General features: G+C 43.3%; 1 protein-coding gene and 1 long non-coding RNA gene across 2 annotated transcripts in view; both read right to left on the bottom strand.

Moving 5' to 3' along the window:
• The window catches only part of LOC126398334 (uncharacterized), a 672,738-nt gene that overhangs the window by 185,926 nt on the left and 459,667 nt on the right, over positions 1 to 27,145 (bottom strand). The gene's annotated exons all lie outside the window — the stretch shown is intronic.
• dll4 (delta-like 4 (Drosophila)) lies at positions 9,485 to 21,293 on the bottom strand. Its single transcript, XM_050057458.1, has 11 exons — positions 20,832 to 21,293; positions 20,445 to 20,705; positions 20,004 to 20,061; positions 19,099 to 19,362; positions 15,774 to 15,834; positions 14,172 to 14,302; positions 13,795 to 13,964; positions 13,487 to 13,706; positions 12,321 to 13,056; positions 11,995 to 12,103; positions 9,485 to 10,626 (listed from the first exon to the last, which is right to left on the bottom strand). Exons 1-11 carry the CDS (start codon positions 20,883 to 20,885, stop codon positions 10,621 to 10,623), a joined length of 2,070 nt encoding a protein of 689 aa, XP_049913415.1. The 5' UTR covers positions 20,886 to 21,293; the 3' UTR covers positions 9,485 to 10,620.

Genomic DNA, 27,145 nt, shown 5'->3' with positions numbered 1-27,145 from the left:
TCCAGGCCTTTGAGCGACCCTGTGTCATGCACACGAGCCTCCATCCCATTATGCCGTGGCCTTTCACGTCCGTCCACTCCTCGAGGCCGCTGCCACAGTGGGCTGCTCTAAGCACAGGCCACTAAAGCCACACTCAAAGCACTGTCTGTAATCTAATCTGGTGCGCTGCTTCGATGTTCTGACGAGTCGATTTATCAAATATTCACCCGTCTATTTGTCTTTGCTGTCAAACTAATACATTTAAAATAGATTGTCACTGAAGCCCAAGGCTGACTGAAACATTAACCAATGTAGTAACGTGTGTGAACTTTGCTCTAAATATCCCTGTGTTTCTGCCTGTTTTTCCAGCTCCTGAGAAATGAAGTGTACGCAGACAAACAAGACAGTCTGGTTACAGAGGGGTTGGGGCAGCAGTGTATATGTCACTCCTGCAGCAGTGACGGTGGAGGTTGTTTTTTGGGTAAACATTCTTTGGTAGGTGAGGCTGGGTTACTGGGACAGCTCAGAGGCTCCTAAAAGTAAATCCTGTAGACTGGACTTGCAAAAAAACATCCTCAACACAGATTGTGTCTCAAAGTCTTCCATGAAAAATGCCAGGAAGAAGCCTGTGAACACTTTGGATATTATTACTGCTCAGGAGAAGAAGTTACAAGTTGTCTCTGTTACAAATATGTCAGTATTTGGCTTAATGGCTGCCGCTCTTTTAAACTTCAGGTTGATCATCTTCTTCAAAAGCTGAAGCTGAAGTTTTACTTTAGTTTTATTTGTCCTTTGAGGCCAGAAAAAAATGGTTTGGTACATTTTTACCAGCTCTGGATTACAATGGATGATAACCAGGATGAATGGGCCCCCGGCCTTCACCTTCAAAACATCACTCAAATTAACAACCAGGGAAAGACTCATAATGACCACCAAAAAAAATGCAAATTAACCTTGAAGAGACACGAAATAATTATAGCTGTTGCGCAGCGATGGGTCAGGTCCGGGCATTTTTAGGCAATTCTGAGCAACAAGCAGAAGAATTGGAAGACATTTAGGAATTTAGCAATACAATCTGCCTTTTGCATCAGCTGAGGCTTGAACTCACAACCTCTGAGACTAAGAATCAATTTCTATCTCACTGAGCTAATTAGTCAGTGACAATTCATGTGTAGCTTCACAAACTGACTAAGCCAGACGTGCAGGTTTAGCAGCCGTCCATGCATGGAAAAGCAGATTTCAAACCACTGTAANAAAAATCTGAGAAACATAGTTTGTGTAGGACAGTCTGAAGATGCTCTGTAGCAAGTTTGGTGTCAACTGAGCAAAAACTGTGGGAGGAGATAGGTTTAAGAAGTTTTACAGTTTTTGAAAAAAACAGAGTGATGAACTTCATAATATATATAATAATAATAATAATATAGGTTTAAATGTACAAAAGTTTCTTCAGTATTGGGGCTACAGTTTGATAAAAGTTGTGAAGTTGTAGCACATATGGCTGATTTGTTATGAATTTTCAAAGTTTTGAACTTTAGACGCTTGCTGTAGCGCCACCATCAGGACTATTGGCTTGAGTTTACAGCTGAGGATATCTGACATGAGACTGGACCTTTGTGCAAAGTTTGGTGAGTTTTCACCCATGGGAAGAAGAAGAAGAAAGAAGAAGAAGAAGAAGAAGAATACCTAGGATTACAAAAGTGTCCTGACAGCTCAGCTGCCCGGACCCTAATGACAAAAAGTGGAAAAACAACCACAAAGAGACACAAAATGACCAAAAAATACACAAAATTACTACAAAGCAACACAATACTATCATAACATTTTAAAAGTCACCTCAAAAAGACACAAAATTATCTCAGAGTCACAAAATGACCAAAAAACTACAAAAAACTATCTTAAAGAGACCCAAAACATCTACAAAGAGACACAAAATTACTACAGAGCCACACTAAATGACCAAAAACACACAAAAATACCTCTAAGATGCACAAAATTACTACAGAGTCACAAAATGACTTAAAAGTGACATAAATGACTACAAAATACATAAAATTACTACAAAGCAACACAATACTATCATAACATTTTAAAAGTCACCTCAAAGAGTCACAAAATGACCAAAAACAATACAAGATTACCTCAAAGAGTCACAAAACAACTACAGTCACAAAATGACTTAAAAAATACACAAAATTAACAAAAAATAATAATACAAAAACTACCTTAAAAAGACCCAAAACAACTACAAAGAGACACAAAATTACTACAAAGAGACACAAAATTACTACAGAGCCACACAAAATGACCAAAAAACACACAAAAATAACTCAAACAGACACAAAACAACTACAGGGTCACAAAATCACTTAGAAAATACACAAAATGACCAAAAAAATATAAAAAACTATCTTAAAGAGACCCAAAACAACTACAAAGAGAAACAAAATTACTACAGAGCCACACTAAATGATAAAAAAATACTCCTGTACAGCAGAGGTGGTGGGGCCTTTTGCATGTCACTGCCCAGGGGCCCATTGTCTCATTATACACCCATGTGGATAAGGGTGATTTGCTGTTCATGCACGCAGAGATGCACATTGCGAGCACATGTTAGATGCTGCCTATTATAGTGCACTGAGATTTATTACAAACTGTAAAGCCCTCACTCATCACTGTGCACGCTCCTCCAGGGCTGGCTGACCATCTTTGACCTTTCAGAGGCTCAGTCATTGGTACCTGTTCAATTATAAAGCCCTGCTGGATAAACTCCCATCATACACCTGCACTCTGTACACTGTACACACTGTAGCTCAGTCTTAGATCACAAGATTTAGTCTTGTCTTCTGTTCCTAGTGCAAAGAGAAGCTTGTATGTGCTGTGCTTTACACCAGTGGCGGCTGCTGGTCTCTCAAGGAGGGGAAGCTGAGCGTCCCTTGCAGTCTTAGAGCAATCGCCACAGCTTTACACACATGATAAAAGCTGAAGAACACATACCAGAATAAGTGTTCCAATGACAAACTCTCTGTGTTTTTAAAGTAAATTAAAGACCTATCTTTTTAATCTGTTTTTAATGTAACATTACAAACCTGATTTTTAAATTTTAGCCGTTGTGTTTTACCTTATTTTATCCCTCCTGTTAATTCTTATTATATATTATTTATTTATTATCTTTTTATTCTTTCTTTCTTTCTTTTAATCCTCTTTTTTGTTCTGTTTTGTTTTTTTGTTTTTTTAATATTTTATGGTTTGTGTTATCCTTTAAACTGTGTCTGTGTCGTTGCAGTGTTTGCCATGTGAAGCATGTTGGGCTGCACGTCTGTATGAAAGGTGCTATATAGATACAGCTGAGTTGAGTTTAGGTGAAGTGCTGCTGTTTAGTTATGCTGCTTTAAACTTGCACTGGAGTGTACCTGAGGTTTTTATTTTGGCGTGCACTGACCACCTGTTTCCTGTGTGTGGGTTTCTTACTGACACCTAGTGTTAATTAATGAGACGACTACATGAGCATCACAGGGCAGAGTTACAGAGCACTGGGCATCATCATGTGTCAGTGTGATCGGCTCACACATGTATGCATGGGCGGATTACGAGACAGTGGGCCCCTGGGCACAGATATACAAAGGGCCCCACCACCTCTCCTACATAGGAACAGGACACACAGACTTTGTGGTGGTTTTGTGTCCCTTTGTAGCCGTTTTTTGTGTCTCCTTGTGCTTGATTGTTTTGTCTTTTGTGTCCCTTTGAGTAATTGTGTGTCTGTTTGAGATAATGTTGTGTCTCTTTGGGGTAATTTTATGTCTTTGTTTGTCATTTGGTGTCCCATTGAAGTGATTTTATGTCTTTTTTTCATTTGGTGTCCCTTTGAGGTGACTTTATGTCTTTTTTTTATTTGGTGTCCCTTTGAGGTGACTTTATGTCTTTTTTTATTTGGTGTCCCTTTGAGGTGACTTTGTGTCTTTTCTTTTTTTCATTTGGTGTCCCTTTGAGGTGACTTTATGTCTTTTTCTATTTGGTGTCCCTTTGAGGTGACTTTGTGTCTTTTTTTCATTTGGTGTCCCTTTGAGGTGACTTTATGTCTTTTTTTATTTGGTGTCCCTTTGAGGTGACTTTGTGTCTTTTTTTCATTTGGTGTCCCTTTGAGGTGACTTTGTTTCCCTTTGAGGTGACTTTATGTCTTTTTTTTTTCATTTGGTGTCCCTTTGAGGTGACTTTATGTCTTTTTTTATTTGGTGTCCCTTTGAGGTGACTTTGTGTCTTTTCTTTTTTTCATTTGGTGTCCCTTTGAGGTGACTTTATGTCTTTTTCTATTTGGTGTCCCTTTGAGGTGACTTTGTGTCTTTTTTTCATTTGGTGTCCCTTTGAGGTGACTTTGTTTCCCTTTGAGGTGACTTTATGTCTTTTTTTTTTCATTTGGTGTCCCTTTGAGGTGACTTTATGTCTTTTTTTATTTGGTGTCCCTTTGAGGTGACTTTGTGTCTTTTTTTTATTTGGTGTCCCTTTGAGGTGACTTTATTTCTTTTTTTTATTTGGTGTCCCTTTGAGGTGACTTTGTGTCTTTTTTTTCATTTGGTGTCCCATTGAAGTGACTTTATGTGTTTTTTTATCATTTGGTGTCCCATTGAAGTGACTTTATGTCTTTTTTTATTTGGTGTCCCTTTGAGGTGACTTTATGTCTTTTTTTCATTTGGTGTCCCTTTGAGGTGACTTTGTGTCTTTTTTTTATTTGGTGTCCCTTTGAGGTGACTTTGTGTCTTTTTTTTCATTTGGTGTCCCATTGAAGTGACTTTATGTGTTTTTTTATCATTTGGTGTTCCATTGAAGTGACTTTATGTCTTTTTTTATTTGGTGTCCCTTTGAGGTGACTTTATGTCTTTTTTTTATTTGGTGTCCCTTTGAGGTGACTTTATGTCTTTGTTTGTCATTTGGTGTCCCTTTGAGGTGACTTTATGTCTTTTTTTCATTTGGTGTCCCATTGAAATGACTTTATGTCTTTTTTTCATTTGGTGTCCCTTTGAGGTGACTTTATGTTGTTTTTTTTTGGTCATTTGACTTTATGTCTTTTTTTGTCATTTGGTGTCCCTTTGAGGTGACTTTATGTCTTCTTTTTTTTTTGGTCATTTGACTTTATGTCTTTTTTTCATTTGGTGTCCCTTTGAGGTGACTTTATGTCTTTTTTTTTTGGTCATTTGACTTTATGTCTTTTTTTGTCATTTGGTGTCCCTTTGAGGTGACTTTGTGTCTTTTTTTGTCATTTGGTGTCCCTTTGAGGTGACTTTGTGTCTTTTTTTGTCATTTGGTGTCCCTTTGAGGTGACTTTGTGTCTTTTTTTGTCATTTGGTGTCCCTTTGAGGTGACTTTGTCTTTTTTTGTCATTTGGTGTCCCTTTGAGGTGACTTTGTGTCCCTTTGAGGTGACTTTATGTCTTTTTTGTCATTTGGTGTCCCTCTGAGGTAATTTTGTGTCCCTTTGAGATAATTTTGTGTCTCTTTGAAGCAATTTTGTGTCCCTTTGAGATAATTTTGTGTGCCTTTGAGATAATTTTGTGTCTCTTTGTGGTCATTTTGTGTCTCTTTGAGGTAATTGTTGTCTCATAGATAATTTTATGTCCCTTTGAGGTAATTTTGTGCCCTTTTAGGACTATTTCATGTGTTTTTTTGGTCATGTTGTGTCTCCTTATGGTCATTTTTTTGTGATTTGGTAATCGTTTGTGTCCTGTCGAGGTAATTTTGTGTCTCTTAAGTAGTTTTGTGTCCCTTTGAGGTAACTTTATGTCTCTTTAAGGCAATTTAGGTCTTTTATGGTCTTTCTGTCTCTCCTTGTGGTTGTTTTGTGTCTGTTTATGGTTGTTTTGCCCATTTTTGTAGTTATTTTGTGTCTCTTTGCAGTTTCTTTGTGGTCCTTTTGAGTCTCTACCTGGTCGTTCCGTGTTAATTTGAGTTACATTTTGCAAGTCAAGGCCAGGCTGCCCCCTGACACTTTGGGCCGCTGGGCCTGAGCCCAGTAGGCCTGTTGTATAATCCATTCATGCACGCACAAAAACATGCACAGTCAGGAGCTAAATGAGGCTTTAAATGAAGTGACAAACAGTTGCAGCTCTGAAAGAGATCCAGAGCTAAGCAGCAGTTTTGCATTCTGATTGTGACTTAGCGTCACCATTTCTAAAAAGTGTCATGTCGAGGCACTTCCACATTCCTCACGAGGAGATGGGAAGATTTGAATTTCAAATCTGTGTTGTGATTCTCCATTCATGACATTGGTGTCACAGATTTTGCCCTCTTCCTCCGTCAGAATAAATAGTGCTGATTAGTGTGTTTGTCTGTGCTCTCGCTTGTTTTGAGGTTGTTTCCTGAAAACCCCAGTGCAGATTAAAGAACACGATGCGTGAGAAAAGCAGTCGGCCCGCGCCGGCATGTTCTGCATTTTTTAATCAGGGAGGAAACAGGAACTGATGTCACCAGGTCACAAACAGGATGCTGTGATTATAACACAATGAAAAATGCCTGGCCATGCTATGGAGACCCAGAGGCCAAAGAGCAAAGCTCTAGCATGTGTTTGCCACTGTGATCGAGTGCGAAAGAGGGTGTATGTCTGCTTATAGGTGTGATGATGGTGGGAAGAAACTCAAAGTGAGTCGTTGTGATAACATGTATGTTTATCTCGAGCCACGCCGGAAGCATCTTTTTACAAACTTTTTTTTTTACGCACACTGAAGCCCTCAGATGAGGATGCCTAGGTCAACAGGCTAACAGGATGTGTGTGAGGGGAAAGCCATCCAGATTCTCTGCCGAGTGTTGATTGCTGATGATTAGGGGGTGTTGACTGTCGCAGGATTTCTGTTAATTGGAGGCAGGAGAGGTTTGCATTTGATAATGTGGATGACACGTTTCCTAAAATGGATTTTCAGACACACTGGAACGAATTTTAAGACCGATGCTGGGTGATATCTCTTCGTCATCATCAAAGAATGGTGGTTCATTAAAGCTGCAGTTGGTAACTTTTTGTCATATTTTCTGAATCTGTCATAATTTCCTTGACAGTAGTACATGAGACAGATTTGAAGTTTTTGAAAACAAATTATATTCCTCTGCCTCCTCATGATGCTCCTGATGGCTTTGCAGTAACGCAGCTGTCAATCACATCACTCACTGCTCCTGAACTGAGGTCAAACTGTTGAACTAGGCAGCACTGATCAAATATGAATCAGGATTCTGTTACTGCACTGCCTATTTCTCATCTCAAATGTTTTCATAAACATTTTTGGGAACTGCCCGTTGTTCCATCAGCCCATAATTTTGAAGCCCCAGTAGTCCAAAAACTGTCCTATTGGACCAAAAGCCCGTTATCCCAGAAACAAACACCTATTGCTCCAAAGTTCTGTTTCTCTGATAATACAAACTCCCTGCAGTTACGTTTCTGTAAACCACAGATACATTTCATTTGTCAAAAACGCTGTGGTGAATTTGAGGTTAGGTTTAGGCACAAAATCCATGTAGTTATAGTTGGAAATAAAGATCATTTTTGATCACGTTTGGTGGCAAAAAAGTTGCTGAACGGGTTGGTGAAAAACATTCGCTTAGCTCAAACGCTGCTGGGAAATGTTGCAAAGGGTTGGTAAAAACACCTCGGATTGGTAGCTCAAAAGCCACTGGGAAATACCGCGGACTGTCGGTAATAAACACCTGGGATCAAAGGCTCAAACGCTGCTGGGAAATGCTATGAAAGGTCGGTAAAAAAAAACAACCTTGGATTGGTGGCCCAAACGCTGCCAGGAAACACTGCGAAGTGTCAGTGAAAACACCTGGGATTGATGGCTCAAATGCAGGGAAATGCCGCAAAGGATCAGTAAAAACACCGGGGATTGATGTCTCAAACACTGCTGGGAAATGCTGCAAATGGTTGGTAAAAACATCTGGGATTGGTTCCTCAAACGCCACTGGGTAATGCCACAGAAGGTCAGGAAAAACACCAGGGACTGGTGGCTCAAACGCCACTGGGAAACGTCACGAAGGTTCGGTAAAAACACCTGGGGTTGGTGCCTTAAATGCTGTGGGAGAATGCCGCTAAGTGTCAGTAAAAACACCTGTGACTGGTGGCTCAAATCCTGTCGGGAAACTGAAGGGAAACTTTGGCGCAACAGGCATTTTTTTTGGGGGTGACGGGCTGTTGAAGAAATGGGCTTTCGGTCCAAAGCGACATTTTTGGACAAATGGGGGTTTGGAGTTTTGGGCCTTCGGAACAATGCCATTGTTCCCGTAAAATTTTGTTAACGACCCGGCTGCCATATTGGAAACAGTCGAGCCTAAACGAAGCACCAGCCGCTGTCCGGAGCAAACGTTCTCAAAAATGTTTGTGAAAACATTTGAGGTGAGGAATAGGCAATGCAGTCACAGAATCTTGATTCATTAAATCAGCGTTGCCTAGTTTGACACTTTGACCGCAGTTCACGAGCGGTAACTGACATGATTGACAGCTGCGTTAGAGCGAGACCCCTTGGCTCTGATTGGTTGTTTCTGTTAAGGCGTGGTGGATTCTTGCAAATGCCATTAGAAGTCCGCTAAGAAGGCAGACGAACATGATTTGAGTTACCAACTGTAGCTTTAAGAAGAAGACAAACATTTTCCAGAGGGCAGTGAGACCGAGCAGATGGCTCCGATAAGTCAACTTTTCCAAAACCTTTTTATTTATGTGGATTCAGCGAGGATCCACTGGCTCCCATTTGATCTCCCCTCCCCTCTGGTGCCAGGCATTCTCCCTCAAGCTTTGTTCGCAGGAGTGGGTGGTACAGAACCGGGCATTGAAATATTGCTCTTAACCCTGAAGGGGAGGCAGGCAGTTGGGGAGCCTGTAAGTGCTCCAGTGTGTTTTTATGGGAGGAGGTCTGTGCACTCTGTGTCATGCACACGGGCCGAGAGGCCTGGCATATGCTGCTGTTTTTATGGCACTGCAGACTCACTCCGTGCTCCCCCACGGCATCTGTTTGGTGGGCTGGTGTGTGTGTGCGCGGACGCGTGTGTGCGCGAGCATTATGAGGGGTGTGTAGGGTGGGGTGGGGTGGGGGGGAGGCGTTCCCCTTTGCCCCGCGCCTGGCTTTGTTTCGCCATTTCCAGCTTGAGGGGGTGGTATCCGTGGAAACGGATTTGAATTTCAAGCCAATTTAGGGCCGGAGAGAGAGCGAGGGGTGGGTGAGTGGGGCGGGAGCCAAAGGCGTTTCCAGGAATTACTCGAGGTAGTGATGCTACAGTCAGAGAGGCTTTATAGTTCTATGTATTGCCCAAAATATTAAACATGGTGTGAGAATGTAGGAGAGCAGCTGGATTTCATATTCATAAACCTGCTCTCAATTTCAGCTCAGCAATATGGCTATCAATTGGGATGAAAGCTCCTCAGAATTAAAACAAAAATAAATACAAGACACATTTGATCATCATTTGTACTCAGTTTCATTATTTAAAAACACCTCAAAAATAAGTTCCTTTTCCATTCACTGACATCAAATTAAAAACAGTTTTCAAGGAAGTTTTATTCTTCAGAAGTTTGGTCCTTATAAATATGCATTATATACAAAATAATATTATAAAACATATAAAGAGCAGTGTGTCATATTTAAATTAAACTCTGGAAATAATCATTTTAAAAAATTACATTATTGGTTCTGTATTTTTGAAATTTATTATAGGCAGGCAGTGGTGTGACAGTCTCTTCTCCTTGTTATGAGTCTTTGTGTTTCTCAGTTCAGCTGCATAGAAAAATACTTTTCTATGCAAACTTTTTCTTGGATCTTGCTGGCACAGCACTGACTATTGCGCTCCTGTGGTTTTTCTCTTCAAATCCCTGTTGATTAAAAAGTGTTTTCCCCCGATTTTGTTTTTTTTTCATGTAGTGCAAATGATCCAAGAACAGACAAGGGCACAAATTTAGCATTCAAACCCCCTCTTTTAAGGCTTCTAGTGAATTTTGGGCTGCATACAATCTTCACCGTTGCATGGAAAAGTCCAACCAGTCATTTTCACGTTGATTGACAGTTGAAGATTAGTTTCAGACATTCATAACTCTCAGTGTTTGTGAGGTTGGATTGTGACAGTGGGGTGAGTTCACTCGTCTCAACCCTGAGTCTTGCATAGCAGGCGAAGCTGGCAGGAGTGAGTGTGTGGGTGGGGGTGGGGGGGGATTTGAAGGGGTCATATCTTAGGCACCTTTTTTTTTTTACTGATTGGTTGGCTGTCAAAGTCATGATTATCACACAAGGCCGGGTCAGATACGAGGAGCAACGATCCACCTTCACCTCCTTCTACTGTCCAGGATGGCCCAAGATTATAAATTAATATTTCAGTCTCCACACCTTGTGTAGTCAGTCTATTCGCCAGTCCGTTCAACCATTGTCACAACTGAGAGAGGTCCTTCACTGTACATGTTTTGCATACAAACACTCGGTCAACATAAAGTTTCTCAGTTCCTTTTTTCTGTGTTTTTCGCGGAGCAGAGGTTTCTGCCCTCCCCAGTTCCTCAAGTGTTCCAGAGCAGCAGTGGACATCTAAAACAATCTCCAGTCTCTTCTCAGCATTTGTAAACAATCCAGAATGTTTCATTCTGCCTCGATTGTGTCTTTCTCCTCGTTCTCTCGCTTTCAGAACCCCTCACAGTTTATACCTGTCGGGAAGAAAGGAGAAAATTGGAGTTAAGTACAACTAAATAACAGTGTAAAGTTGTGTGTGTAAGATTGAGGGGGATTTAGTGCTGAGTATGTGCAGCTTATAACTAGCTGGAACTTAAACTGGTTAGAATTTGGTCAGTGTTTATTGTTCAGGAGGTTTTTACTGGGAGCCAAATTATCCGCAGAGGTCTCTTCCTCCCCAAAACAAACATACGCGGTGATTTAAACCAGTAAACATGCTGAATAAAACGGTTTCACGTTACAAATCTGTGTTTCTCTGGTGCTGTCTGGCTTGCCAGAGACGGGCCTCTATCTAGCACCTGCTTATCTTTGCTCTGCTTTTTTGTCTGATAACTTAAGATCCAGACGTTCAGGAGGTTTTTCTTCGGAGCTGAATTATTTGCAGAGGTCTCTTCCTCCCCAAAACAACCCAACCCGGTGATTTAAACCGGTAAAAACACTGAATGAAGCAGTTTCATGTTACAAATCTGTGTTTTTCTGGTGCTGTCTGGCTTGTCTGAGACGCGCCTCCAACGAACACCTGCTAATCTGTGCTCACAGTTTCCTCTGATATTTTAAGATTGAGAGGTTCAGGAGGTTTTTATTGGGAGCCGTAGAGGTCTCCTTCTCTCCAAAACAAACAGACCGGTGATTTAAACCAGCACAAACACTGAATAAAGCAGTTTCAGGGCAGCTAACTATGGTGGTGGACACAAAAACATGAATGGCCCTACCTAGAGCCAGTGTTTGGTTGGTCTGTTCTGGGCCACTGATACAGCGGTGCAGCATGGCAGTCTTCCTAGTGAGGACCCGCTCCCTGACTAGATATTAACGGCTCATTCTTAGGTAACAAAAATGAAATGATTCTTATTTTCAGGTGATTATACACTAAAGAAAACACACTTTTTATATTATACTCCATTTCTACCAATACACCCCCTCAGTCCTTCACACTAGACCTTTAAGTGTTTTCAGAGTGCTTTTTTTTAACTCTTACGTCACATGCTTCAGTATCGCCATCATATTTTCCTTGGAAATGAACATCTTTAAAAATTCCACGAAATGCCACAGCAGTAAAACATAGCACCTCTGAGACCAAGCGGAGCCAAACATGTGTGAGGAATCAGTATAAGCTCGGACTCTGGGTCATCACGTGGCCAAAATAAAGAATCGCCAGAGTAATTTACAGAAACTAATAATGCAGTTGATTGTGCTTCTTCCCCAGCTAAGTACCCATAATGCCGTCTTTCTACAAATTGCATTATCGGCTGTCATAAATGTTGGTGCAGGGGTGAGGGACGGTGCACTGGGGATGACATGGGGAAAAAAAAAGGTGATGAAGATGTGATTTTTTTTTGGCTTACCTCAGTTGCTATGACGCACTCCCTCCTCTCCTCCGCTATAACAAATACCGACTGGTACATGGAGTCTCTCGAGGAGCATATCGTTGATATCCTACACTCTGGCTTTTCACTGCAAACACAAATCACACTTTGTGTTAATGCAAACTAGAAGCACATGGCAGAGCTATGCATCAGGCGCACACAAGTACGGGGAAGCAGCAGGACGCAATCGACAAATATGTATACTTATAAATGAAACTTTACAGTAACTTAACAGTGTTTCTACTCCAAATATACAATGGAGGAGATGTATGGAAATGACTTTAGTACAGTGGAGTTCTTCTTACCTGTACATTCTACTCAAGGGCATTTTGTCTTCTAAACATTTGTCATAAATAAGACTTTTATCCTCTTGCGACTTTTCATCCTTGAACTCCTTCGATTTATAGTTGTAAGAGTCCAAGTGATAGTTTTTATGGATAAAGTTCGATTTCTCCGTATCGCAGTCCACCTCCAGGCTCATTTTCTGGTTTGTGTTCTTCAGCTGGCACTCGGGGATCAGGTTGTCTTTCTGAACGTTTGACAAGTTGTTCATAGTCTCTGTGTCTCCCCTGTCTCTCTGCGCCTGCCTGTGGATGTGCCTCAGCGCCAAGCCCACCATGCACAGAAGCACCAGCAGCGCCACCAGCCCCACTGCCAGAGAAACCGCAGCCCACTGGAAGCCGTCATTAGGCTCTCCGTTCGGGGGGGAGGTGACGGTGGCGAAGAACTCGCAGCGAGGCCCGGTGAAGCCTGAAGGGCAGATGCAGGTCGCTGGAGGCTTGCCTGGCCCGCCACCGCCGGTGCAAAGGCCCCCGTTGAGGCAAGGGCGAAGGGAGCACTCGTCCAGGACTCTGTCGCAGTTGCGTCCCCCGTAGCCTGCAGGACAGGCGCAGGTGTAGTCGTTGATTCGGTCTTGGCATGTGCCGCCGTTGAGGCAGGGGTTGCCAGCACACTCGTTGATGTTGATTTCACAGCGCTGGCCGGTGAATCCTGAGCGGCAGCTACACACACGCACGCCACCGTGGATCAGACACAGCCCACCTACAGAGGAGAAAAGGAGGACAGTTAGTATCAACAAATACAGACTTTCTAAATTTGCATCCAAGACGATTACAACATCAGAAAGAACACGAGGCCTCTTCAGTTCACACATCTCCACAGTGTGACCACAGCACTGTGTATTGTTCTCCCAACACAGAGCAGCAGTCCCACAGCCCTCCATGTTTACAAGAGGACAGAAATCGAGCTGCGCTGGATATTTGTCCCCCTCTCATCAACAACCGCAGCGAGCCGTGGCGACATTTACAAGCTGCTGCTCTGAGCTGCTGAGTGTTTATACGGAGGACAATAGACACCAAGTTCCCACCAATTCCTGTTGTTCCACACTGCTGCAGGAATTCGAAGGGGGGAGAAAGAGCGAGGGGAAGTTCAGAAAGGAGGGGGGGAAGCAAAGAGGGGAGGAAGGCCGTACCATTAGCGCAGGGAAGCGACGTGCACTTGTCCACTCTCTTCTCACAGTTGAGTCCGGTGTAGCCGCGGGGACACTCGCACATATAGCTGCGGCCATTGTCCTTCTCCCAGCATTTGCCGCTGTGGAAACACGGGGAGTCGGCGCACGTCAGAAGGCTGTGCTCACAGTGCGAGCCCTCGAAACCTTGGGGGCATGTGCACATGTAGCCGCTCTCTAGATTCTGGGGGAATTAAAAAAGAAAGGAAGTTAAGCAGACAGTCAAACACGAGGGAATTAGCCACAAGAATAAAAAAGTGTTTCAGACTTACTGTGCATATCCCTCCATTCCTGCAGGGGTTGCTGTCACACTCCTGCATCTCCAGCTCACAGTTGACCCCTGTGAAACCTGGCAGGCAAGTGCACGTATAGCTGCCCTGTCCTGTGTTCATGCAGGTGGCGCCATTCACACACGGGTGGTGATGGGTGCAGAAGTTCAGGTCTGGGGGGGGGAGAGGAGTGTTTGTTTACAGGGAGCCCGCAGGAGGACAAAAAAAACCAAAAAACTTCAATGTGTACAAAGCTAAGCTTCAGAGGAAACCTAATTTACTAATGCTTTCAAGTTAATTCAAATGAAAACAGTGCACAAGTAACACGAGAACGTCTCTTAAAAAGAAACGGCAGCAGTGGTCCAAGTTGTCTGTTGTACCTTGGTCACATAATAGGCCTCCCCAGCCCTCCTGACAGTTACACTGCCACGGCAGCTGGCAGGTGCCGTGCTTGCAGGCCGGGTACTTCTTGCACTCATCACAGAAGGTGCCCTGCCAGCCGTCTCTGCATCTGCAAAACAGCAAAACATATTCTTTTAATTAATCGCTGTATTCCTCCTATTGTAGATCTTATAACAGCTGTGAATAACACATCAGAATCTGGCACTTAAAACTGCCAGTGCGTCGACTTTATAGCGCCGTCATGGATTAGCTGGCGATTACATTAAGGAATCAATCATCAGTCATGCGAGCAGACATTAATAGCTGCTGCACAGTTGGATACAGTCATTAAACACTCATATAAATCCATCACACAAAAAAATTAAAAGTGATTTTGTTTTTCTTCCATAAGTGAAATAACGCATCAGCACTGGCAATTATGTCCTCCACCAGCATCATGACATCATTACACGTCAGTTACTGCAAGCAAACAACGTTGTTTTCTGCATAAACACGGTGAATAATGATGTCAGCACTGTTGACATTACAAACAACGTGCACGCACTAACTGCAGGGTAAACAGAGGCACACAATCATGAAGGTATGAGCAGTGTTAAGGATAAAATAAATAATGAAATAATAATAGCGCAAAGGTGAAATATTGCTCTCTGGCATCGAGCCAACAGCGAAGACATTTTTTCTTCTTTCCCATGAATATCTCTTTCTCAGCACAGTGCGCCGCCGCAACCTTGTCAAACCCTGAGATTGTGGGATGTACTTTTCAGGTTTCAATTTTTTTTTTCTTTTCTGCTGAGTGAGCAAGCAGAGGCAGGGGAGCAGCTTTACGGTGTTGGGTGTCTGAAGGGTTTAACCTAAATTTGGGCCAGTTTCAGTGGTGGGAATGATGGATTTGTGTCTAAAAAGAGGGCAAAATGGGATTCAGGGGGGAATTTCTCACAGCGATCCGGTGAGTGCGTGCGTAAGTGTGCGTGTGAATTATCCCCACTGGTGAGTGAGACATGGTAGTGACACGAAAGGAACATGGGAAGCGGAGAAGTCAGTGAGTGACGCAGGGAGACGAGGGAGGGAACGCACTTATGTTTTGTTGTTTCAGTGAGCTGCGACTTCTCTTGATAAATGCTGGGGATGCTGGAAAAAGCCTCTGTGAATCTTCGCAGGATGGACATAATTTATAGGGCATAGGTGCAGATTTCAGGGGGACGCAATATTTAGAACATGTGCATTTGTCCCCCCTGATAAAAACATGAAGGTAGCACTTTTATTTTGACTAATTTCAAGATATTTATGCTCGAAATTTAGGCAGAAACGGCACAAATTGATGCATAAAAATCCCTTAATGCTCAAAATTAAATGACGACTGACCCTCGAACCTAAACATCCCGTCTAAATGTTGAAACCAAACCTAGGCCCTTGTTTGTATGACTCACAGCCGCTGATGTTAATATGACAATAAACCCTAAAATGAATTTCAGAGAAACACGACCGAAGCTCCCCACGTGCATGTAACTGTTCCCATATGTGTTCCTTCCTACACTTACATCCAACACCTATTTCAACACTTCAGGATTATTAATACTTACACACACTCGCCAGGTTTGGAGCAGTTTCCATTCCTCTCGCTGCAGCCCTCCAGACAGATAGCTACAGACAAAAAACACAAATACAGTTAAGTCTGCTGCTCTTTTTCTGCACATGCACCCACCTGGTTGTTTTATCATAACTGTGCCTGGGCAAATAATGTGTCAGATATTAAGTTTCACAACTTTACAGCAAGAGAAAATGAGATCTATGAGTGTTAGAGGTGAAGCAACACTGCAGGAGCCCCTCACAGTCCATAATAACCAAGGCCACAGAGCCCTCGTTTTCTTGAAATAGCAAACAGTGTATGTTAAGAGGCCTCAATCTGTCTCAACTTTCCTCGGAAGCCTTCATGTGATCTAAACCTGTCCGCCACACCCCCAGCTGCCACACAGTGGGAGTGGGGGGTACAAAAAAATCAGTTGAGGGTTTGTTTGTCCTGTTTTAAGTGTACCGGTCTTGCATGACACTGATTCGCAGGACAACATATCAGGCGGCTGACGGTAAGCGGCCGGTTTAGTCCCGAACAGATGCTTGCTCTCAATAGCAGACAGCTGTCACTATTGTTGTTTGTGGTCTGCCACAACCATATTTGCAGCTGCCACTACCGCGCGCCCAACAATGGAGAGGGGGACTAAACATCGATGGCGCGTGGCGGATAATAATGCCGCGATTAACCTTGGCGCGTGCAGTCGCCTGAGCTTCTCCTATGCGCACAGCCCTCCTGTCTGTGTGGATTATGTTACCGGGCACGCGCGGTACAGTACTCCATGAAGATGTGGAAAAAAATGATATTTTAAAAACACAAACTGACAGTTGTGGATGTGACTGTGACTTTCTGGAGACACAGTTAGTGACAAAACGCCAGGTAAATACACACCTGTGTAAGCTAATTTAAATATTGATAAGCTAATGAAACGGCTAAGCTAGCAGCTGACCCTTTAGCCTTTACAGCTGTGCTCGTTAACGTTAGCTCTCGGTTTAATTAGCATATTTTTAACCGAGTAATTTAGACTATAATGTTACTTTATTGTGCTTAAAGGTCCAGTGTGTAGGCGTTAGAAGGAAACATTGGCAGAAATGTCATATAATACCAATAACTTTGTTTTAATTAGGGTATAATTACCTGATAAACAATGCCTTAAAATGAGCTGTTCCTCCGCAGTGTCGGCCATTTTGTTTCTACAGTAGCCCAGAACGGACAAACCAAACACTGGCGCTGTTACTCAAATCACATGCTACTGGTTTACACTGTTCACTCAATATGTGTACATAAGCAGTAGTATTGTCTTTTTAAACCATTGGTGTATTAAGAGATCTGGATACAGTGTTGGAGGTTGTTGATTCATATTAAAGTTGCTAAGTGGCGCATGAAGCCGAAAAAGATCCATTTTCACCACATCTTCCACATTATGAGGCCCATAGAGCAAGCGCACTAGACACTTACGGCAGCCAAGTGGCTAGCTTCTGTTGGCTAAACCGCTAACTCACAGTTTAGCGCCCTGCTAACGTGAACAGGAATAAAATAATTTAATCGTGTGGGTTTTCTAGACGTTAGAAATGTCATCGGACCAGGGGATCAAATCCTGATGTGAAAATGTATTCATTAATTAACAGACGTCTCTTTCCCAGTGTAAGTCTATAAGAAATGACTTTTTGGGCCCCAAGTCATCACGTGACGGACCCCGGACGGTGTAGTTCCACTTTTGACCACTATGTAAAATTGGCTTCAAAGCCTGACGCTCTTCCTGGGGGCTTGTTTGGACGCACTGAGCTGTAATTACTACGTCACTTCCTAAGAGCCTCCATGCCTGAAGGGAACCTGTGCCAACCTTGGCTCTACTGGTAATTTCAGCGCCATTTTAAAACTATATTATGCGTAGCAAAGCAAAGTCTTACACTTTGCACATATTCACACTTAAACTGAAGCTTTACAGGCGTCTTGGTCTCTGTCTGCTTCGAATGTTGTCCTCTACCGCACTGCACTGTGGGAGATTTATGCTGGTGGAGATGCTGTAATATGTCACCAGAAAAAGTGGAATTCATATACTGTTGGTTTCATAGTAAGGTTTCAGATATGCTTAAAAAATGTCACATACTGTTTTACCAATACTTAATGGCATGTTACTATGGAGTTTTGGACACTGCCTGGCTCTAGATAGGGTCATTCACGTGTTCATGTCGGCCGCTGTAGTTCTCCTACATGCTTAGCACACAGGAGAAGTTTCAGCTGGTCTGCTATATGTCACTGAATCCTACACACTAGACCTTTAAAACTGAGTTTCTTCAGCCTCCTAAAATGTGCAGGGCCCAAATGAGCAGGCTTGTTCAAAGTGACGTCTGTGAGTGTGAGAGAGAGGGGAAATTATAGTGTCTGAAAGAAGCCTAATCTATCTTTCTCATGTATATTTTCTGTAGTCACCGACGATTGATGTGTCTGTAATTGCAACACGTGAGCCCATCTGGTTAGAATTTGGCGCCACAGTCAAAATAGCACATGCCAATTTCTCTCTCACCACCGAGTGACACGGATGACAGATCCGCTGTCACCCATGTGGCCACACATCCAGCACATGGTAACTATTACTCTCACGGTGCCTCCTTCCAATCTACTCTTTGATTAATTTGTTTTGGTGAAAAGGGCCCTCGGTATTGTTGAGCCAAATGGCATCGGGCCTCCTCATAGGCCCATTCAGAGCTGTCCAAAACATGGGAGTGTTGGTCTATGATTCGGCCAAGTGGGTTAGCACGAGTATAATGTGCCTGTTGTCATGCTAAGCCGTCTGTCCCTCAAACCATATATTCAATGAGTGTTCACAAACCCACAACCAATTACACATCAGAATTATATGACTGCAAATTATATGAGGCTTAAATATGCATTCTGCACCGAAATTGCTCGTCAGACTTGCCAGATATCATGACGTCATGTCTTGTTATAGCGCTCAGCGTCTTGTGGCCTTAATGATGATGACCTCTGGGTTATCTTGCTGCTTAATAACTACTGATATCTGTAACGTGTGCATGCTCGCAAATCTTTTTTTCTCTAGGAGCTAAACCACAAAGAGGAAGGGCAAAGGTCATACGCCATGAGGAGAACTTGCAGAGCTCTTTAAAGGTAAGGGCTGTCAATCCGACAAAGAGTTCTTATCAAACCACATAGGCTGAAACAGATTCCAGTATCTATAGGTCATTTGCAAACACCTGGATGACCTTTTATGTTCAAAAATACGCTGCCACAGGCTCAAAGCAACACAACAACATAAGAAAGAGCAAACCAGCAAGGTGTGAATCGGCCTAAAAGAAGATATTTTGTTGGTTTCTTACGTTCTTCGCAGTATTTCCCCTTCCATCCAGGCAGACAGGATAACTGCCCGTCTCGGGTGCAGGTGTAGTGGCCGAATCGGTCGTCCCTGGGCGCGCATTTTTTGGAACAACTCTCCCCGTAGTAACTTTCGTTGCAGATGAACCGGTAAGAGTATCTCAGCTCGGTGTGCTTTACAGTCTGTATGTCCTGAGACCAGTCCGTTCCTACTCCCAGCTGTCTCTGGATGGCCATAAAGCTAATCAAAAACTCTGGGTTGTTGGTATCTGAAAGAGATAAAAAACACAGTCAGGATTAGTGAAGGACACCTAACTTGTTTATGTCCTGGAATGATTATGGTTTCATGTCAAGAGCTGCATCATAAATAACTCGTGGGGTTCAAAAGTCGTCCACTTTCGCTTTAATAATCCGCCCAGGACCAAGCTGCATCCCTTATCAAATCCCATACAGCTTAGATGAAAGATAAACTCAGGTTGAAATTTCCTCTTTCTTTCCGTCAGCAAAAACATTCCCAGGCCCAGTCCCCTCTTCCAAAGGGCGGAACAGAGTAAGGTGTAAAATACAGGAAGATGTAGTCAGGGGTTTTTGGCAGGCGCTGTGTATTCTCACCAAAGCCCACAGCTCTTTCCCACGACCAAAATAAACCAGAGGAAGTTCAATTGTATTGGGTATAAGAATGAAAAAGGTGTTCTGAAGTTCATAACAAAGAAGTGAATAGGCGTGAAAATGTGTGAAATTAAGAACAATTAACAGGAGGTGGAGAGGGAAACGTTGAGCTGTGTTTAATAGTTTGGCTATTTTTTATGATGCATGTTGTTTGTGCAAAAATGGTAAACTAGTTGGAGAGTCTCATGTGTGAAATGTACTGACAGAGCTCCCTCCTGTGGTAAAGAAACGTTGCACTTACCTACAGGTAGATTTCCATAAGGTGAATGCCAGGCTTCAATTATTAATGAAAATGACCCCTGAGGACAAAACACATGCCGGAGATTAACGTCATTGCACTTCTTTTATATTAATTTCCACAAATCTTATAATTTAAAGAAGGAAGCTTGCATTTTTTCTTTTTCTGTTCTGTGTCACAGACTGCTGATTGCTTCTATTACACTTAAATATGTGTCACAGTGATCACTGCATGTCCCTCTAGACTTTGAAATGAACGACGTAGCAGCGGTCCAATCTGTTTTGTGGACAGAGTATTACCTAATGATATGGATTAGATGAGCTGACCAATAACCGGTGCGCTCCCAAAATGCATAGCAGTTCTGTGAAACAACATCATAGCAGCAGCTCCCTGTCAACATAAAAACAAATAAAAGAAAGTGGACGCACAGCTCCACGCTCTTACCGGCCATCCAAAGGAGAAGGGTATCTGAATCGGTTTAGGTAAAGTGCCACTGTCCTTGGCGCTGAAAGAGTTTGTCCCCAGCACCGCTGTCATTGTACTTCCAAAGATGCAGTCACCTGGCGAGACCACAGCCTGATAGTTCTTCAAGCAAATTCTGAAATAAGTCCTGCAGTTGGGTTTGCACGCGTTTCCGTTCGCCAGCAAACCTTTGTGGTTTTTAAATTCGTGGAGATCAAGCTCAAAAACACCGGATCCAAATACCTAAAAGAGAAGGGAATATAATTTAGGAAAACCAGCTGTAAAAAAAACATGAAACAAGTGGCTCTCCATCTGCTTTACGCCGAGGTCTCAGGACCACCGGGGGAGATGCGTTCTCCTCCCTCATACCTGTGATATCAACGTGGTGCTGAATGCGATGGTAAAGGTGAACCAGGCTGCCATCCTTCTCGCTTCTCCAGGGCAGCCGCGTCACCAGCCAGTAGAAGCAGCAAAACCTTCCTACTCCAAAGTATTTACACCAAGGTAAACAAATGGAAAGAAAAGAAAAAATAGATCTCTAAAAACACGTATAAATCCTTCTTCACTCCCAGGGAGTTCTCCCCGTAGCTCCTTGTTGGCGTGCGTCAAAAGCGTCCAGGGGGAAAGCAAGTTATCCAAAGGTGAGGGAAGACCAATATCCACAGCCGCGCTTCTTGTCTGTCAGCAGGCGTCCCCTCCTCGCATGGTACTGTACTCCACAATGGTCGCTCCGCTGTGCGCGCGCGGCTCAGAGCTTGTTTTGGTGCTGAACTTGGTGCGTCAGTGCGCCACGGATGTTCATCACTCGTCTTATTACTCGTGAATGAACCGTAGTGTGCCTCCTCCCAGATATATAGACTTACACTGCGCTGCTCATTACATAAACCGTCAATCACTCCGCCCGGCGCCGCCCACTCTACATATTCAACCCCCTTCCCTTCCAACCCAACAACAATTATCCAGATTTAATACCCACTGGCACTGCGCTCACTGACCACCATGGATACTGGGCGATTATTAACAAGCCCTAACATCTGTTGACTTATTTTTAGCGCACAATGCGGCCCGGACGCACATTTACACATTATGGACAGTGGGTGAGGACAATGAAGGAGAGCAGAAACTTGGAGAATAGAAAGAGAGGAATTCAATTACACTGTCTTACTCCTTTTGCTCTCCTTTTGCCCTCGGTTCCACTCAATTGCACGCCTAATTAGCCCGTACTAGTGCTGGAGCCGTTGTGCGCACTATTTCCTTTGAGAGCCTTCACTCTCTGTGGGGTCAAACGTGTCTCTCCCTCGGGCCGGAGCACAAACAATGAAAGTAGAAATGAGATTAAAAGGAGGAAAAATCTCCCCAGCTTTTGTTTTAATCGCTGGTGACGTTGAAATTCACTTTCTGTAGTAAGATATTTAATTTTAGGCATTTAGAAGCAAAACATCCTGATTTAATGTGCAGATCAAATGCCCTGACACACCTAAAATAATTTACACAATACATCTTTTTTAATTTTGATATCTAAGTATCCATAACCCTAATAAAAACGCACACATTTCCTTTTACGCACGGACGCACAGGCCCGCATTGTGTCCAAACTGACATTTCTCCCCTGACATGTTACTCTGGGTGTGTTTCATCATGTCGCTGGCGTGTGCCCCTTCATGCCCACCCATGCGTTTTACGGTTTAGAGGCAGCGTGCCTCCTATTGTTGCGGCGCGTGTCCCTCTCTCGCCCTCATGCGGGTGTAATGTGCGGGACGGGAGACATAACTATTCAGCTGTATGCAAATGAGCTCTCTGCCTCTCTTGCGCGCACACACACGCATGCACACACACATACACAATCACCTGGATCCGTAAAATTGGTTTATTCTTCCCCGTGGCCTTTAACAGCTAATAGGAATGACACGGGGCCCGCGCGCAGCAGGATTGAGATAAAAGATTTAATTTGATTGCCTGGAATTGACAGCGGCGATGCGCGCGATCATAACCTGTCAATGTCTCCCTGAATCAGTGTGACACCACGGAAAATAACTTTACACACTCTTAGATATTTAAGGATGCTGTTAAGGCTTCTATAAAATAATTAATTAATCTGCCTTTTCATAAGGAAACACTACCTAAAGAAAGGGTGCAGAAATCATAAACAAATAAAATTCTGCATGCTGTGGTTTGAATTGTATGAATATTTATTTCCTCCCTTTATACATGGCTTGTTTTTGATAGTCTGATTGGTTGTATTTGTTATTCGATCGCCCGTGTCTCTCTCATTTACCATCTGGTGGGAGACTGGCAGCCCCGACGCACCGTTTTCTATCGTCTGTTCACGGAGGGGACAAGCCAATTTTCTCCAACCTGTTCATCTAAATTCTGTTTGGCATCAGTTTTGCGTTTGTGGAGATATAAAAAAAAACAACAAGAACTACAGTAATCCCGTAATAACATGCAGAGGGATGTGTTATTTCCCATGTTGTAGAAACTGGAGATATCAGGCAGCAACAAGATGCGTCCCCAATTGTGCCACATGAAGAGGATACAGTAGGCTTCTGTGAAATATGATAATAAGGTCACTGAGACATTAGCAAGTACCAAAACATTGAATATTACTGTGATTTTTATTAGTGTTAGGAAATGTGCAGTTGTGCATCTAATATGTTGATGGAAGTATACAAAGATAGGAAACATTTTCTAGTCATAAGTTGCTAAATTTCTTTTGTGTCTTAGATTAATTTGTGTTTAGAGTCTTTAAAATGAAATAGGTACAGAAATGTCGCCTTCCCTCCTCATGCTGTGTCTTATCTGTAAATTAATGGACAATATAAAGCTCAGAAAGTTGATTGTGTCTCAAGAGAAAATAGTTTCCATCAGTGCTTTTCCCTTGAACTCCACATGATCTCTGAATGTTTGCGTTTCATCTGTTTTCGTACGGTAGCTGTGCACTGCTGAGAGTGAAAATGGAAAGCATCTATATTTATTCAGTGTTTATACGAGGCCGACTTAGTGGATTGGTTGAATGCTTGTCATATTGACACACCTGTTGTGTCTCCAATGGGTCCACAGAGACACAATGGCATTGCATGGCTGCATGCCACGCTGCTCCTCTCTGTGTCTATACGCCCTCGGCTGCTAATTCTCCTACTTGTTGACTTTACGGTGTTTGTGATTCTTTATGATTTGATGAAATGAAAACAGAATCTTTGGGTGTTGGTTTGGCGCACGCAGGTTTTGATACTGAGCTGAACTCATTGGCACAGGGCGTCAAACAGCAACATTATATTCTTGAGCACTTAAAGTGTTTGTGTTTTTTGTTCTGGGTGGGTGAGCTGAGTTGTGACTGCACGTTTGCCCTCGTTATTGCGTCGCCTGTTGTGCCAAAAATGTTCTTTAATAGTGAATATTACCTGGCTTATCTCCTTTTATAGCCATATGTCTCCTGTCCACCTACCCACTAAAGTGCAATAAAAGAGCTGCCAGTGGCGGTTTATAGCAGGTTTAACAGGTGAGCACAGCTGATAAAACACAAAACTCTCTTTACGGTGAAGAATAGTGAATGATATGTGATCCGTGTGTTGTTTTCCACACTGCAATGGCTGAAACAAGCCATACACAGCGGCTATACTTTATCATAATGCTGTCAGTGTCAGATGGCCCCTGCTTTTATTACACCGCTTTCACTAGGCACACTACTCACATATTGATTTGCCTTAAAGGGACACTTCAACATTTTTAAGCCTCTGCACTGGCCAATATGTTTTCAGATTGTCTCGTCATCTGTCCATCCCTCCATCCCTCCATCCGTCCCCGTCTTGTGAATGTGACATCTCAGGACAACACTCTCACTCCGTCCTCGTCACATATTGATGTTTGGTCATGGAGTTTCCATGTCCACATGTGACGTACAAGGTACCTTGGGTGCGTTGGTTGTTCTGTCAAGTTCTCTTCTTTCAAGATACACTTCTATTGTCACAGGAAACTTAACAATTACACACAGTCTCTTTCAAAATAAACACACTATGTTGGTACAACACAGCGAATCAATGTTTTGTTCAACAAACACGTGGTTAGGTTTAGGAAAAAAGAACAAGGTTTGGCTTTAGAATCTTATGGGACGCAAACACCACTCTATCGGGTGAAAGTCGCTGGTTGTTGGACCCATCCATCACCATTCCCACCCATCCCGTTCGGACTTTAGCCGCCTTAACTTCTGTCCATGTCCCGCCACATTTCCCGCTGAATCCATTGGATCCTGTTAAACTACAACGGCAACCGCCCGCGTGTCACGCTGACGTTAAAGGGCACCTTTATTCATTGGTTTCTGACGCCACAAGTCACTGCCCAAGCACCGGATTTCGACGACTTCGGAGTGAGACTGGGCTCTTCAGGAACGCCTATAGGGAACTTCCTCAAATTTGGCACAAACGCCCACTTGGACACAAGGATGAACTGTGTAGTATTTGGTGGTCAAAGGTCAAGGTCACTGTGACCTCACAAAATATGTTTATGGCCCTAACTCAAGAATTCATACATTAATTATGGCAAAAAAATGGGATAACATGATGACGTGATGACACTTTATTTCCAAAAAGTTCAACTTTATTGTGACATCATAATGTTCTGCAAAACCACAACAGAGGGGGAGACATTCGGTCAGAATTGGTGACACTAATTTTGGGTGTCCACCTTGAAACTGTGCTGATTGTGTAGAAGCATCCAGGTTTTAGAATTTGTCATGTCTTTGCAGCAACGTTTGAAGCATTGTCAACTGTCATGGTGACATGTGAGTCTGGACAGACATGGATGTAAACTATAACTTGAACTGACTGTGCCATGGGAGGAGAGGATAGAGGAGGCCCATGAGAGGAAGCTTGGGAAGTACCAACCACTCACCCAACTGTGCCAACAGGCGGGGTGGCGGGTGTGGAACTTGCCAGTGGAAGTAGGCTGCCGAGGGTTTCCTGGGCAGTCACTTTGGAGTGCCCTGTCCAGACTTGGAATAAGAGGTCCCAACAGGAGACACCTAGTGGTGAACATCACAAAAAGAGCAGAGACAGCATCGAGATGGCTGTGGCTGAAACGCTGCGAGCGATGGAACAACCAACCAGGTAGGGAGGGAACATAACAGAGCGCTGGTTGTGGAGCCTAAGGGGCCGAGGGGACTGCCCCAGGACGCTGGGGTTAGCTGTCAAGCCCTCTGGAGGTGTTGTGGGCTAACTGATGAAACACTGTTGAAGGAGGGTACCCACCTGATAAGCCGAAGAAAGCACCTTGGGCCCACACCACAAAGCTCAGTAGGTTGGACTTGTAAAGTGCGAGTGTTGGCGATCACCTCAAATAGGCGGCTGGGATTTTACCCAGCCATTGAGGTGAGAGCAATGATCCCATCCTATTTCACACTATAACTGCCTCTTGACTGATTGGTGGAGGCATACAACCACGAGGCGGTAATTCTAGTTCAACCTGGACCTTGTTTTCCATGTTTTTGTGTCTAAGGCTACATCCACACTAATACGTTTTTGTTTTAAAATGTTGCTGAGCCTAGCATTCACACTACTCCGGCATTTTTGAATCCTATGAAAACACTGCTAACTGCATTTTAGTTTGAAAACTTAGTGTGGAAATAATGATGGATGCTGACGCTCATGTTCACTTACCGATTGGCCCCAATCAGTCACAACATGTCAAGCCAAAACATTACAGCTCAGTCTACAAACCCTTTGTGATTTTACCCTTCTTGTGTGGGTACTCCCTTCCCGTTGCCATGGCTTCTTCTGGCAATGGATAATGGTAAAGCTCCTCTAACATGTCGCCGTATTCGCTTTGTAACAACTGTTTTCCATCGTCTTGACCACTGTATACTCATGTGTTACTACTGTTTGTCGTTGGTCCAAGCAAAGAAATGTCTGGTCTTACTTTTCGCCATCTTCCTGTTTACAATGGCATCTGCATGCCCAATGTGCTTGATTGGTCATGTGGTACGCATTTTCAGGCGTGTTAGAATGGAAAAAGATTATTTCTGAAATTATCTTAAAATGCTTGTGTGTATGAAGATGATGGAGACAGCTGTTTTTCAAATCCATCAGGTAATGACTGAGAGTGCCGCACTGTGGCAATGGCGAAACAGGCTGCAGTGTAACCATACAGGGCATTTAGCACCGTCAGTTTATGTCCGCAAACATTGCTCGTTTTGCCACTGACAGGCTCAGTTTATTCTTATAACTGTCTGACAGCATTATGGAAAGTATCTGACAGAAAAATGAAAATGGTTTTCCTCTGCTTTTCGCTTGATCCAGTCTGTTTGTTATGGTGTGCAACCAAGTCTCGCTCAGGGAGAAGTCTGATTCTGTTCATTTCCACATTGTCAAAATCAGCTGAATATTGAGTCACGACATTGAAAATCTTTAGGATAACACTAAGCTACCCTCTCTGCACTCCCCTGCACTCCTCCCTCCAACTCTCACTAACGTTGTCTTTCTGCAACTCAAGAGAGAGTCAACTCTTGAGAGAGTTCAGAATGAGACGTCTTCGACTTCTAAGGTGCAGAAAGACGTTTAAATTCTCTGTACAGTCCTTTCCACAGTGTTTCCAGACACCTGTCATAACGATCTGAGCCAGTCAGTGACAAAAAAGCACATTTAGTGGACGTACATTGACGGTGCACAAATGCCCTGAGTGGTTATATTCTC

Source organism: Epinephelus moara, chromosome 12, assembly GCF_006386435.1.
Source record: "Epinephelus moara isolate mb chromosome 12, YSFRI_EMoa_1.0, whole genome shotgun sequence".
Lineage (NCBI taxonomy): Eukaryota > Metazoa > Chordata > Actinopteri > Perciformes > Serranidae > Epinephelus > Epinephelus moara.
This window is presented reverse-complemented; position numbering and strand designations above follow the sequence as displayed.

What these genes read in the sequence shown, in the direction of transcription:
- dll4 (XM_050057458.1), bottom strand. Translation starts at nt 20,885, where the DNA reads ATGGCAGCCTGGTTCACCTTTACCATCGCATTCAGCACCACGTTGATA. An exon ending in GTCGCTTCCCTGCGCTAATG is followed by an intron (nt 13,057 to 13,486) that starts GTACGGCCTTCC and finishes TCTCCTCTGTAG; the next exon opens with GTGGGCTGTGTCTGATCCAC. An exon ending in CCCTTGAGTAGAATGTACAG is followed by an intron (nt 12,104 to 12,320) that starts GTAAGAAGAACT and finishes TTGTGTTTGCAG; the next exon opens with TGAAAAGCCAGAGTGTAGGA.